At 38.4% G+C, this 12373-nt stretch overlaps 1 protein-coding gene across 4 annotated transcripts in view; it reads left to right on the forward strand.

The window, feature by feature from the left end:
- Window positions 1-12373, forward strand: part of LOC106870296 (unconventional myosin-VI) — a 180409-nt gene that overhangs the window by 102184 nt on the left and 65852 nt on the right. For all 4 annotated transcript variants that reach the window (XM_089338913.1, XM_089338914.1, XM_089338915.1 and 1 more), the window contains exon 3: window positions 7920-7989. In XM_089338913.1, coding sequence (XP_089195039.1) covers window positions 7920-7989 — 70 coding nt within the window. The remainder of the gene's footprint in view (window positions 1-7919; window positions 7990-12373) is intronic.

Raw genomic sequence — 12373 nt, forward strand, 5'->3', positions numbered from 1 at the left:
TGGGAGAGGGGATGAATTGATTACATCAACCCCAGTGTGTTTCACTGGTACTTAATTTATCGACCTTGAAAGGATGGAAAGTAAAGTCGACCTTGGTGGAATTTGAACTCAGAACGTAGCAACTGGTGAAATACTGCTAAACATTTTACCTGGCATGCTAATGATTCTGGCAGCTCACTGCCTTAAATAATAATGATAATAATAATAATGGTTTCAAATTTTGCCACAGGGGCAGTAATTTCGAGGGAGGGGATGAGTTGATTCCATTGACCCCAGCATTCAACTGATACTTATTTTATTGACCCCAAAAGGATGAAAGACAAAGTCAACCTCAGTGGAATTTGAACTCAGAATGTGCTAACAATTCTACCAGCTCACCACTTTAATAATAATAATGATAATGATAATAATAATAATAATAATAATAATAATAATAATAATAATAATAATAATAATGATGATGATGATTATGAACGCACCTTGAGAGCGCAGGCCTCCACCAAGGTAACACCAACATCCTCTCAATGATTAGCCAGGGATGATTTTTAAAATTTGAAATAGACTCAACTGCTCTCACAAACGAGAATACTAAAATTGAACCTGACCACTCTCAAAATCTAAGTAAAAAAATAGGAAAAATAATCCAGAATCCTTGTCCGGTACCGGATCGATCCCAAAATCTAATCAGTTTGTGTCAGTCGCGAGGCTAAACATCCCTGAAAGTTTCATCTGAATCCATCCAGATATCTTGTCCATGGACAAACAAACAAATAAACACGACTGAAAACAATACCTCTGCCCTCACTAAGGTGGAGGTAATAATAATGATATTGGTTTGAGACTTTAAATACTTTAATTGGTGTGTGTGCACCTGTGTTTGTGTGTATGTGTATATGGGAGTGTGTGATGCATTGGGTTTGTGTGTTGGTATGTATGTGTGTTTGTGTGGGTGGTGTATGTGTGTGTGATTTCATCATCATCCTCATTTAACGTCCATTGTCCATGCTGGCATGGGTTTTGTATATGTATTTGTAAAGGGTGTATGTATGAATGTTTGTGTATAGATGTGAATACATGTTTGTAGGTATGTATGAATGTATGTATGTGAGCGTGCGTGTGTATATGTGAAAGTGTGTGCATATGTACATAAATTTGTGTGTGTATATGTGAGTGTATTTTGTAATATGTGTGTGTGTGTGTGTATAATTATGCATGCACAAGTGTATTGTAAGTGTGTGTGGTATATAAAAATGTGTGTGGGAGAGAGAGAGAGAATGTCTGTGTAGTCAGTGCTATTTGAAAAAATTTAATCCCTACCAGACAGATTATCTGTAGAGACGAGCATATGGTGGTGGTGGTGGTGGTGGTGGTGGTGGTGGTGGTGGTGGCAATGAATAAAGTGATTAAGGAGCAGCAACTGAAGGAGAACAAAGATAAAGAGAAGTGATGATCTTTGAGGGATATTGGTTGGATTGTCTGAAAATCCTCCAGCAGGGGTGATGTCACTTTAATTACTCTTGTTATTTAGTTAATATCTTTGTGTGGTGATGGATTACTCTTCCCCCTCATATCATTGACTGGTAAACCAGGTTGAGAGAGAGATTAAGGAAGGCTATTTACTTGGTCCCTCAGGCTGCAAGAAATAACAGTCAAATCTCCCCCAAATCACACCCTATAACCTTAAGCTGCATTAGATAATATTGTCCACATCTGGTCAAGCTTACTTGTAATTGCTCATCGTGATCTTGCATAGAATTTAGGAGATTAAGGCGGCGAGCTGGCAGAAATGTTAGCATGCCAGGCGAAATGCTTAGCGGTATTTCGTCTACCGCTACGTTCTGAGTTCAATTTCCGCCAAGGTCGACTTTGCCTTTCATCCTTTCGGGGTCGATAAATTAAGTACCAGTTACACACTGGGGTCGATGTAATCGACTTAATCCCTTTGTCTGTCCTTGTTTGTCCCCTCTATGTTTAGCCCCTTGTGGGCAATAAAGAAATACGAATTTAGATTAACTGGACAGTATCTGATGTCTCTTACGGAGCCGGTCATTGAAAGTGTCTGTCAAATGGTCAACCACATGTATCCATGATGGGATAGGGGATATTACCCATAGGAATGCATCGATATGTTCTTGCATTTTCTCTCCAGCAATGTTCTGCAAAACAAAGAGGATACATTGAATAATGTAATCCACTTTATACTGTATAGGACAAAATAAATAAATAAATAAATGAGATGGTCATAGCTGGACTATCTTTGATCATAGGGTTGCTTGATCTGAGAATTGTACTCACAATCTAACAACCATGAACCCAACACCCAGACTATCACACAAACTACCTTTACAAACACATAAACTATTGCTATGATACCTGTTTGGTGACAAATCTCTTCAAATTTCAAGAATCTTAAGATTCTTCTAGTGTACATGATGACACTTTTTTGCAAATCGACAACGTGAGTCTTGATTCCATTATCTTTCATTCTCTCTTAGGTATCAGTTTGGGTGTTCTGATAAGTGCACCAATTATCACAAGATAAATTATCACCTTTGTTTATCATAATTTCTTCATCTCTCTGGATAGTTTTCATTTTCTTTGGTATCCACTCTGCTGGCACCAAGCACTTAGAATGCTGTCAGGCACTCACAGCCCTGTACCAATCAGACAATGTGGTTGCTGGATTTTCCATCATGGTATTCTATAGAGGATTTGTAGTGGATTAGAGTGATGACATTCTCGAGGAGACTCTGAGTGTCAATGAAAATCAACTGGCAAATCTGTTCTGGAGGATTTGGGAGATGGAGCCCATAGATAATTTCCAGTAATCCTTGGCCTGGCAGTGCTATCAGGGTGCATTATTGGTGTAAGATCAAGTCTACTGGCATGATAGTGCCATCATCCATGCCTGCCTGAAAGGAGCACTGTTTTTCAAGACTGTTCTGCATTTAGTTATACAGTGTTCAAGAACTGCTGACTTGTGCAGTGTTGTAGACCTGCTCTAAGTGTGTGCTTATAGGCTGAAAATTACAAAGTAGAGAGAGAAGGACTTGTCATCATGTTCATGGTGAGCAGAGTGACTTGGAATTTATGGAGTTCCTCGGTTGCCTTTGCTTTTCATCCTTTTGACTTTGTCTTTCATCCTTTTGCGGTTGATAAAATAATTACCAGTTGAGCATTGGCGGTGATGTAATAAACTAGCCTGCACCCCCAACATTTCTGTCCTTTTGCATATAATAGAAAGGATTATTATTATTGAGTGTTTGCTTATATAATCAGAGCAATGTTTATTCAATCAACAGCCGCAGTTAACTGGACTTCATATATTTGTACAAGAGACTCTCAGTGTATAAACAATTTTGCTTGTATATATGTATGGGTACATACACACACTCACACACAGATAAATGTATGCCTTTTAAATCCTGTGGACCACTGCTTTGTATGAGTGTCTGTGTAGCAGTGGCATCTGGTTTCATTTTGTAAATTAGATTAAAAAGTGTGGAATTAAAATTGCTATTTTAGTAAGATAACATATTACTGCCATATAGTTTTTTTTAGCTCCACCCATTAGTAACAAGTTAAATCAGGAATTTCCTGTCTGTGTTGTCTTATTGCTGTGAATGTCTGATAAGGTGGGATTGTTCTCAGAGACTTTCGTCAAAGAAGTGTTGGTTATGTCAGAGCTTCGTTATCTCACCTGATGTCTAGTATCTATTCTTTTGGTGGTTGTTTGTTACCACTTGTAACTGCAGTTGTTTGATATGCCAATGGGGGAGCTGGTGTGTGACTGCTTGACTTCCTAGAAATAGTAACCAAATCTCCTCTTTCCATATGATGTCCTATCACTGTGAAAGAGAAGGTCATTTTGAATAGAGTGATTCTTGGTACACTACAGAGGTGGGGTGCTGAAAAGTTCCTGGCTTTATGGGTATTATGAAGGGCCTAGTTGGAGGCCCAACCTTCCAAGTTCTTTTACATGACTTAAAAACAACTGAAGGACTACTGCAATAAGTGTGTGAATCTGAGAGAGGAATATGTTGAACAAAATCATAATTAACTGATCCTCCTGTATTTTCTTTTACCCAAAGCCAGGGACTTTTCATCACTCCCGTGTATGCCTCAATAAAAGATCTGTTGCTCATAGTTGGGATATCTTTAACTATAGGTTTGCCCCATCAGAGCTGGCCTAAAGTTAAACAGTAACAACAACAATATACAAAAATACAAGTCAAGTTTGGAAGCTTGATGTAGAAACTCAGAGTCCAAGTTTCCTTCAGATACATGTTAGGTAAAGTGCACTTGGGATATCTGTAAAAAGTTGGGACTGTCACAGTTGAAAGGTTTTCGTTCATAGATCTGTCCAACATACATTCAACTTAGCACCACCATGGCTCATAATTATTGTCCAAATAACATCACACATGTGGCAAAAATCTAGGTCACATGAGCTCCAAAGAAGACAAGTATTTCACATAACTAAGATTACATCTCAAGAGTTCAAGTTACCTTATCAGAGTGAATAAATAGTTCAACCCAGAACAGTAAGCAACGAATGATCCTGTATAAATTTCTGGTATCCTCTACTCTCGAATGGAACTATCCGTATACATCTGGGATAGTTTACTGGAATTTATAAATGAATTATATATGTTGGGTCATCCCATAAATAATGCAATTTTTTTATACTTCTTTTATTTTTCAAACTTAAGATAAACAAAGTTCTTTTTTAATCTAAAATATACTCTCCTTCATTTTCTACAATGCTCTTCCATCTATCTGGTAAACTTGTAAGGCCCCTCTTCCAAAATTCACTTCTCTGTGATGAAAAATACTCCTCCAGGACTGTTCTGACTTCATCTACAGAATTCATATTTTTTCTATCCAAATGATTTTGAAGACCGTGGAATAAATGATAATCAGATGGGACAATGTCTGGCAAATATGGTGCGTGGGGCACCGTTTCCCATTCAAACTGCTCTAGACTTTGGAATGTCATCCTCGTTGTATGTGGTTTCGCATTATTCTGATGGAAAAACACCTTTTGTCTTGAAACCAAAGATGGTTGTTTTTCTTTTAACACTGACCTAAGCCACTCACAGTAGGTCTCCTTTGTTATCGTTTGTTTTGGGCTTAAAAGTTCAAAGTGGGCTAAACCTTTCATATCCCACCAAACAGATAACAACACCTTACATGGGTGAAGACCTTCTTTAGCTAATGTTTCTTCTTTCCCTACCTGCTGTCTTCAGCGCTTGAGATTTTTATAGAGAACCCGTTTTTCATCACCAGTCACTATTCAGTCCCAAAAAGGTTCATTCGTGAGATGTGACAGCAAAGAAGAGCACACATTCACTCTCTGTGTGCGATTAGACTCAGAAAGTTTGTGAAGAATCCATTGATCCAATTTGCTGACTTTTCTGATGGGATACAGGTGTTGATAAATGGTTGACCCCCCCCCCCCCCCTCAATCTTGTCATATGAACATCCAGTTGTTCAATCAAAGGAACAACCTACCCATTGAATTAAGCATGAAAAGTGACTAGGTATTCCACAGAAATGTAAACCCTTAATATAATAATAAGGTATGACACAGCATGACAAAGGTGGACAGTTTGAATATGGGTACAATCCATATGGATAGCATGTCTTCCTGCTGACACCATTTGGACAGTGACTGGGATCTAAAATACCTAAACTGCTTATTAAACTTCAATATCAAACAAATACAACAGCCAACTTTCATTGAAAAAACTAGCCTTGTGAGTGGATTTAGTAGATGGAAACTGGAAGAAACCCATTGTATATGTATGTGTTTGTCTCCCACCACCACTTGGCAACTGGTGTTTGTGTGCTTATGTCCCCTGTAACTTAGCAGCTCAGCAAAAGAGACTGGTAGAATAAGTACCAGGCTTTACAAAAATATAATAAGTACTGGGGTTGATAAGTTCAACTACAATTCTTCAAGGTGGTGCCCCAGCATGGCTGCAGTCTAACTGACACAAGCATAAGATAAAAGATAATGAAATTGTGAGAAGACATGGCCTAAGTAAACTTCACAGCTAACTGAACAGACTTGCTTGGTCATGTGTTGAGCTCACCATTGGAAAGACCAGTTTTCCTACAACTGGATGCCTTTTCAAACACAACTGAAGGAGAAAGAGAGGTAGGCTGGTGAATACATGGCAAAAGGCTATGCAGAAAGACATGATTGAGATGAATGTCACTTGGAAAGAAGGGTGCAGTTTGGTTCAGAATGGTACCATTTGGAGAACCCTCATCGCCTGATGCTCTTTGAGTGAACAGAAATAGCATGATTGTCACAAATGCACCCGACACTTGAGTGAGACCACATCTCAGATGGTTAACTGATTTTTGTCAGCACATGACATATTGACATTACCAGGTGAAGTCTTAGATTTTAGCAAGGGCAGAAGATAATTCAATCTTAGTGACTAGGGTACAACATAAACCCTGTCCTTATTGCTGGGGTGGGGATATCTTTTACTTGTTTCAATCATTAAACTGTGGCCATGCAGTCTAATGACTAACTGATCTTAATACTTATTTTCATTTTAAGCCTGGTGCTTATTCTATCAGTCTTTTTTGCCAAATTGCTAAGTTACAGGGATATAAACATACCAACATTGGTTGTCAAGCTGTGTTGGGGGGGGGGGACACAAAGACAAACACACACACACACAACAGGTTTCTTCCAGTTTTTGTCTCCCAAATCCACTCACATGGCTTTGGTCAGCTTCAGGCTACAGTAGTAAACACTTGCCCAAAGTGCCACACAGTGTGACTGAACCCAGAACTATGTGGTTAGGAAGCAAACTTCTTACCACACAGCCATTCCTGGACTTTTTTTTTTTTTTTTTTGATGAAGTCTTAATTTCTTAATTCGTTTCAAGATGGTGGATATCAGAGATGAGAATATATAAAGTAAAATTTAGACAAGTGAGGACATGTTCTACATCAAAACTTCTTCATCTTATGTCAGTATATGGGAGTTCAGGAAGGGAGATGGATGTTAAAATAATAGTGGTGATGATGGTGGTGCTGGTTGGGAATCAGTGGTTGTGGTAGGGTGGTATCTGACAGAAAAGATAAGGGGTGGCTGTGATAGTAGTGGACAGTAAGAAGGTGGGAGATGGGGAGGGGAATAATGATAGCATTTATGGTGATGGGTAGTGAGGGCGTGGGTACTGTGTGAATAGTGATGGTGGGGGATGATGGTGACAGTATGTCATGGTGGTTACCAGCAATATACCATGTTTGATGGCATAAAAGTTGCACAGGTGGCGAGCTGGCAGAAACGTTTGTGTATATTCAGGAAAAGAAGGTTTTAGTACATTAAAAATGTGTAATATAGTCCCAACATCATTCAAGACCTGGGATGATTTTTTTGAGACACCTTTTTTTTTTTTTATAAAGTTCATCTTATATGCCATCAAATACAAGGGTGTACTGAAAAGTTTCTGGTTTTAAGGGTGTCACAAAAGGCCTGGCTGGAGACCCAAACTTCTGACTTCTTTTACAACACTTAAAACCGAAGGACTGCTGCAATAAGTGTGTGAATCTGAGAGGGGAATATGTTGGATAAAATCATAACTGATCCTCCTGTATTTTCTTTTACCCAAAGCCAGCAATTTTTTTGCACCTCCCCCCCTCATACACTAGATTGGTGGTGTTTGTCATGAAATGCAGTAATGATGCTGCAGACAGTAACACCCTTCCTCCCAACCTCTTTGCATCCTGGCAGTGGTGGTGTTAGTGATTGTAATGGCTGTAAATTATTCGTTGTTGCAGTGCTGCCGATAGTGTACATGATTGTAGGGTGATAAATCACACCACTACTACTACTACTACTACATAAACCACACATCATTAATAATAACTACTTTCTTCTCTGTTTGCAGACTATCAATGCTTTCTATGATAAGACTTACCCAGCTGAAGAAGATGACAAAAAAAATGTTGATGATAATTGTATGTATTATTATTATTATTATTATTATTATTATTATTATTATTATTATTATTATTATTATTATTATTATTATCATTATTATTATTATTATTAAGGTGGTGAACTGGCAGAACCATTAGCACACTGGACAAAATGCTTAGCGGTATTTTACCCGTCACTTCGTTCTGAGTTCAAATTCCGCCAAAGTCGACTTTGCCTTTCATCCTTTCGTGATCGATAAATTAAGTACCAGTGAAACACTGGGGTCAATGTAATCGACTAGTCCCCGCCTCCCCACAAGTTTCAGGCCTTGTGCCTCCAGTAGAAAGGATTATTGTTATTAAGGCGGTGAGCTGGCAGAACTGTTAGCATGCTGGACGAGTTCAAATTCTATTGAGATCAACTTTGCCTTTCGTCCTTTCAGGGTCGATAAAATAAGTACTAATTGAACAATGGGGTCAATGTAATCAACTCAACCCTTCCCCCAAAATTGCTGCCCTTGTGGAAAAATTTGCAACCATTATTATTATTATTATTATTATTATTAAAGACATTGCACAGAATCCAATATTATGATATTATTGATTGAAGATATTGTGTGTACCGGGGGTTTGCACAGTTTGTCAAGTCACAACAAGGACCTCAGACAGACATCACTTTATGCAATATGTGTGCAGTTCCAAGTAGTGCTAACTATTGCAATACACCTTAATTGCAGGTGTTTTGTAATTATTATAATTATTATTATTGTTACACTGGGATCGATGTAATTGACTTACCCGCTTCCCCCGAAATTGCAGGCCTTATGCCAAAATTTGAAAGCATTATTGTTATTATTTATTATTATTAGTATTTATTATTACTAAGGCAGCAAGCTGGCAGAATTGTTAGCGCAACCAGGTGAAATGCTTACTGGTACTTCATCTGCTGCTACATTCTGAGTTCAAATCCCGCCAGGGTCGACTTTGCCTTTCATCCTTTCCAGGTTGATTAAATAAGTACCAGTTACACAAGGGCAGGGAGCAATGAAACCGACTAGCCCACTCCCCCCAAATTTCAGACCTTGTACCTATAGTAGAAAGGATTATTATTGTTATTATCATTACACTGGGGGAAGGGGTCAATATAATTGACTTAGCCCCTTCCCCAAAATTGCTGGTCTTATGCCAAAATTTAAAAGTACTATTATTATTCTTATTACTAGCTGGACCTGTAAAAACTTCACAGAAAGCAAAAAAAATGTAAGCATCTGTAAATAGTGACTTCATTTAATAACTATCAAATAATTATGCATAAGCAGGGCCCTGGGAAATTGTACGAAATACAAAAAATGTAAGCATCTTTAAATAGTGACCATGCCATCTTCCATTCAGTCACCACTCACTCTCTCTCTCACTCTGTCTCTCACTCTCTCTCTTTCTCTCTCACTCCATCTCTGTCCTTCCTCTCTTACTTTGCCTCTCTCTTCAACTATATACCTCCTCTGCTTAACACCTTTTATTTCTGTTTTTCTTTGTACCTATCCCTTCAAGTGTATAAAAGTAACAGTGACGTCAGCAGGTATTTGCTGAGAGAGAGACAGACAGACAGACAGACAGAGAGAGAGTGTGTGTGAAAGAGAGATGCAGACAAACAGAATAAGTGTCAGATAGATAGATAGATAGATAGGCAACATTTCTTTTTGCAATTTTCATATTTTTCATATATGGTAGAAAACGAAAACTTTTCCAGCGTTTTCTGTATGATGATATGAGAATGGTTTGATCGTCTCTCACTATTATTCTCTATCCACTCCCTTGCTTCGCTCAATCCATCTCTCTAACTCTCTGTTTCCCCTCTCTCTCTCTCTTTCTCTCCCTTCCCTCTCCCTCATTTATGTCTCCTTGCCTGTCACCCATCTTCTTGCATTGAACACATCACCCCTCTCTCTCTATCTTTTTTCCTCTTCCCTCCCCTCTCCCTCCATCTCCTTGCCTCTCACCCACCCTCCTGCATTAAATGCATTATCTCCTCCTTTCTCGCTTCCCTTTCCCTCCTCTCTCCCTTGTCTATGTCTCCTTGCATCTCACCTATCCTCATGTGGTAATGAAAAGTGAAAGTGACATCCAATATTTGCTGTAGTTATTTGTCTTTGATTTAACAATGTGTCTCTGTATCTACTTTTCTTTTGATGTATGTCTCAGTCTACTCTGAAAATACTGATAAACATTTAAAAAGAAAAAAAAGAACACCGCCTTCCTTTCAGTCACCACTCACTGTCTCTATCACTCTTTCTCTTTCACTCTCACTTCCTCTCTGTCCCTCCTCTCCCCACTCACTTCAACCATATCTCCTCTGCTTAATACCTTTCGCCCAGTAAGTTACGCATCTCCTTCACTATCCTTCATTTTGTGTGCTGGTGCCATGAGAAAGGTTTCTATATTGTGACACTTACAGAATATACAAAGAAATGTAAACCAATAACTTTATAATCCAACCAAAATATCTCTGTTATGCAAATATAAACAGAATTACTATTTTAGCCTTAAAATACATTGTACTTATTCAAAGAACCCTCTTGGTTTAGTGGTACAGAACATTCTTCTATTCTTTTATTCTTTTACTTGTTTCAGTCATTTGACTGTGGCCATGCTGGTGCACCGCCCTTTAGTCAAAGAAATCAACCCCTGGACTTATTCCCTGTAAGCTTAGTGCTTATTCTATTGGTCTCTTCTGCCAAACTGTTAAGTTATGGGGATACAAACACACCTACATCGGTTGTCAAGCGATGGTGGGTGGGTGACAAAGACAGACACAAATATAAACACACACATGCATATATATATATGTACAATGGGTTTCTTTCAGTTTCCAGCTACCAAATCCACTCACAAAGCTTTGGTTAGCCTGAGTAAAAGACACTCTATAAAGTAAAGAATTAAATTTTGTGTAGCCACCTGTTGGCAACTTTTCTCCGCCACCCATTTTTTGGGGTATTACCCATTTTTCTGGGCTCTTTTCACAGCTATACCCCATTTGAAATTTGCATTAGATTTTGTTTGGGGGGGAAAAAAAGGGGAGCAGGACTTGTTTGTAGAAAAAATTTTAAATGTGCCAGAAAAAAAAACATGGTCTTCCCCGCCAACTAAAAGACATGAAGAATTATCAAATAAGTACCAGGGGTGGAGAAAAGAAGAGGGGACTAACACTCGATCCTTCTAGAACTCTCAGAATAAAAACCTAAACACCTGAAAGACTTTCCTTCTGTTCATTACTAAATCTAAACAATGTGAGAGATCACTATATGGATCCCTTGTATGCTAAAAATAGATGTCAAACCGTCTTGCCACTAAATCTGTGTTCTCAACTTAGTAACATGCTAGATGCTTATGAGCTAGACAAATGAAAAGAAATAAACATAGTTTGCCATCTATTTTTAGCATACAAGGGAATTTATAGAGTGATCTCTCATATTGTTTATGTTTTAAATAGAATTCACGGTCCTCATTGTTGTTATTCTTTATTGCCATCACCATCACATTCATTCCTAGTTGTCTTTCTCTAATATTAACTGTCACATGTGTTGCTACTTCTGATGCTGCATTCTATATTAAACATGCAGCTGGTTGTACTTGTAGCCCTTTTAATATTTGCTGCTAGAAATATGGTTTCTGTAACTTCTCTAAATAAAATCATCACACAGAGAAGTAAATAATTAAAAGAAAAAGGAAAACAGAAATATGATGAGTCAGTGAGGGAACCTCAATGTGGTACTTTGACCTACTAAAGATAACAACCTAATATCCTCCCTGTTGTTTGTGTTAATGAGAACATGGCAGCTGAGTTCACAGCTTCTATTGTCCATGTGGGTATATGTGATTCCACCCCACACACATAATGGACTATCCCTGTTGAAGACTACGTATGAGTGTTCAGCTTTTGCCTGAACAACTGCACAGTGTCCTACTCATCAGGTGCCAAAGTGGTTGCAAAGTAACGTAAGATCAAGTGTTTTGCTCAAGAACACATTGCACCACCCAGTCTAGGAATTGAGACCACAATCTTGCGATCGTGAGTGCAACACTCTAACCATTTGGCCACACACCCCCACATATATATACATATAATCATTGTCATCTTTTAATGTCTATCTTCTATGCTTGCATAAATTTGATGGTTTAACAGGATCCAACATGTCAGAAGACATGTTCCTTGTGCCATTCAGTAACAACTTTAGCTGTGTGAATTGGTGCGTTATCATCCTGAAAGATTGTGTTTCCTTCCGGAAACAGTTTCCGCAACCATGGGATGAATTTGATCAGATAAAATGCTTAAATAGTTTGACTATTAATTCTACCATGTAGGGAAACCATTGGGTTGGCGGATTTCCAAGATATAGCCCCCCCCCCCCCAATCATCACAGAT

This window comes from Octopus bimaculoides, chromosome 21 (genome assembly GCF_046866305.1).
Source record: "Octopus bimaculoides isolate indiv1 chromosome 21, ASM4686630v1, whole genome shotgun sequence".
Lineage (NCBI taxonomy): Eukaryota > Metazoa > Mollusca > Cephalopoda > Octopoda > Octopodidae > Octopus > Octopus bimaculoides.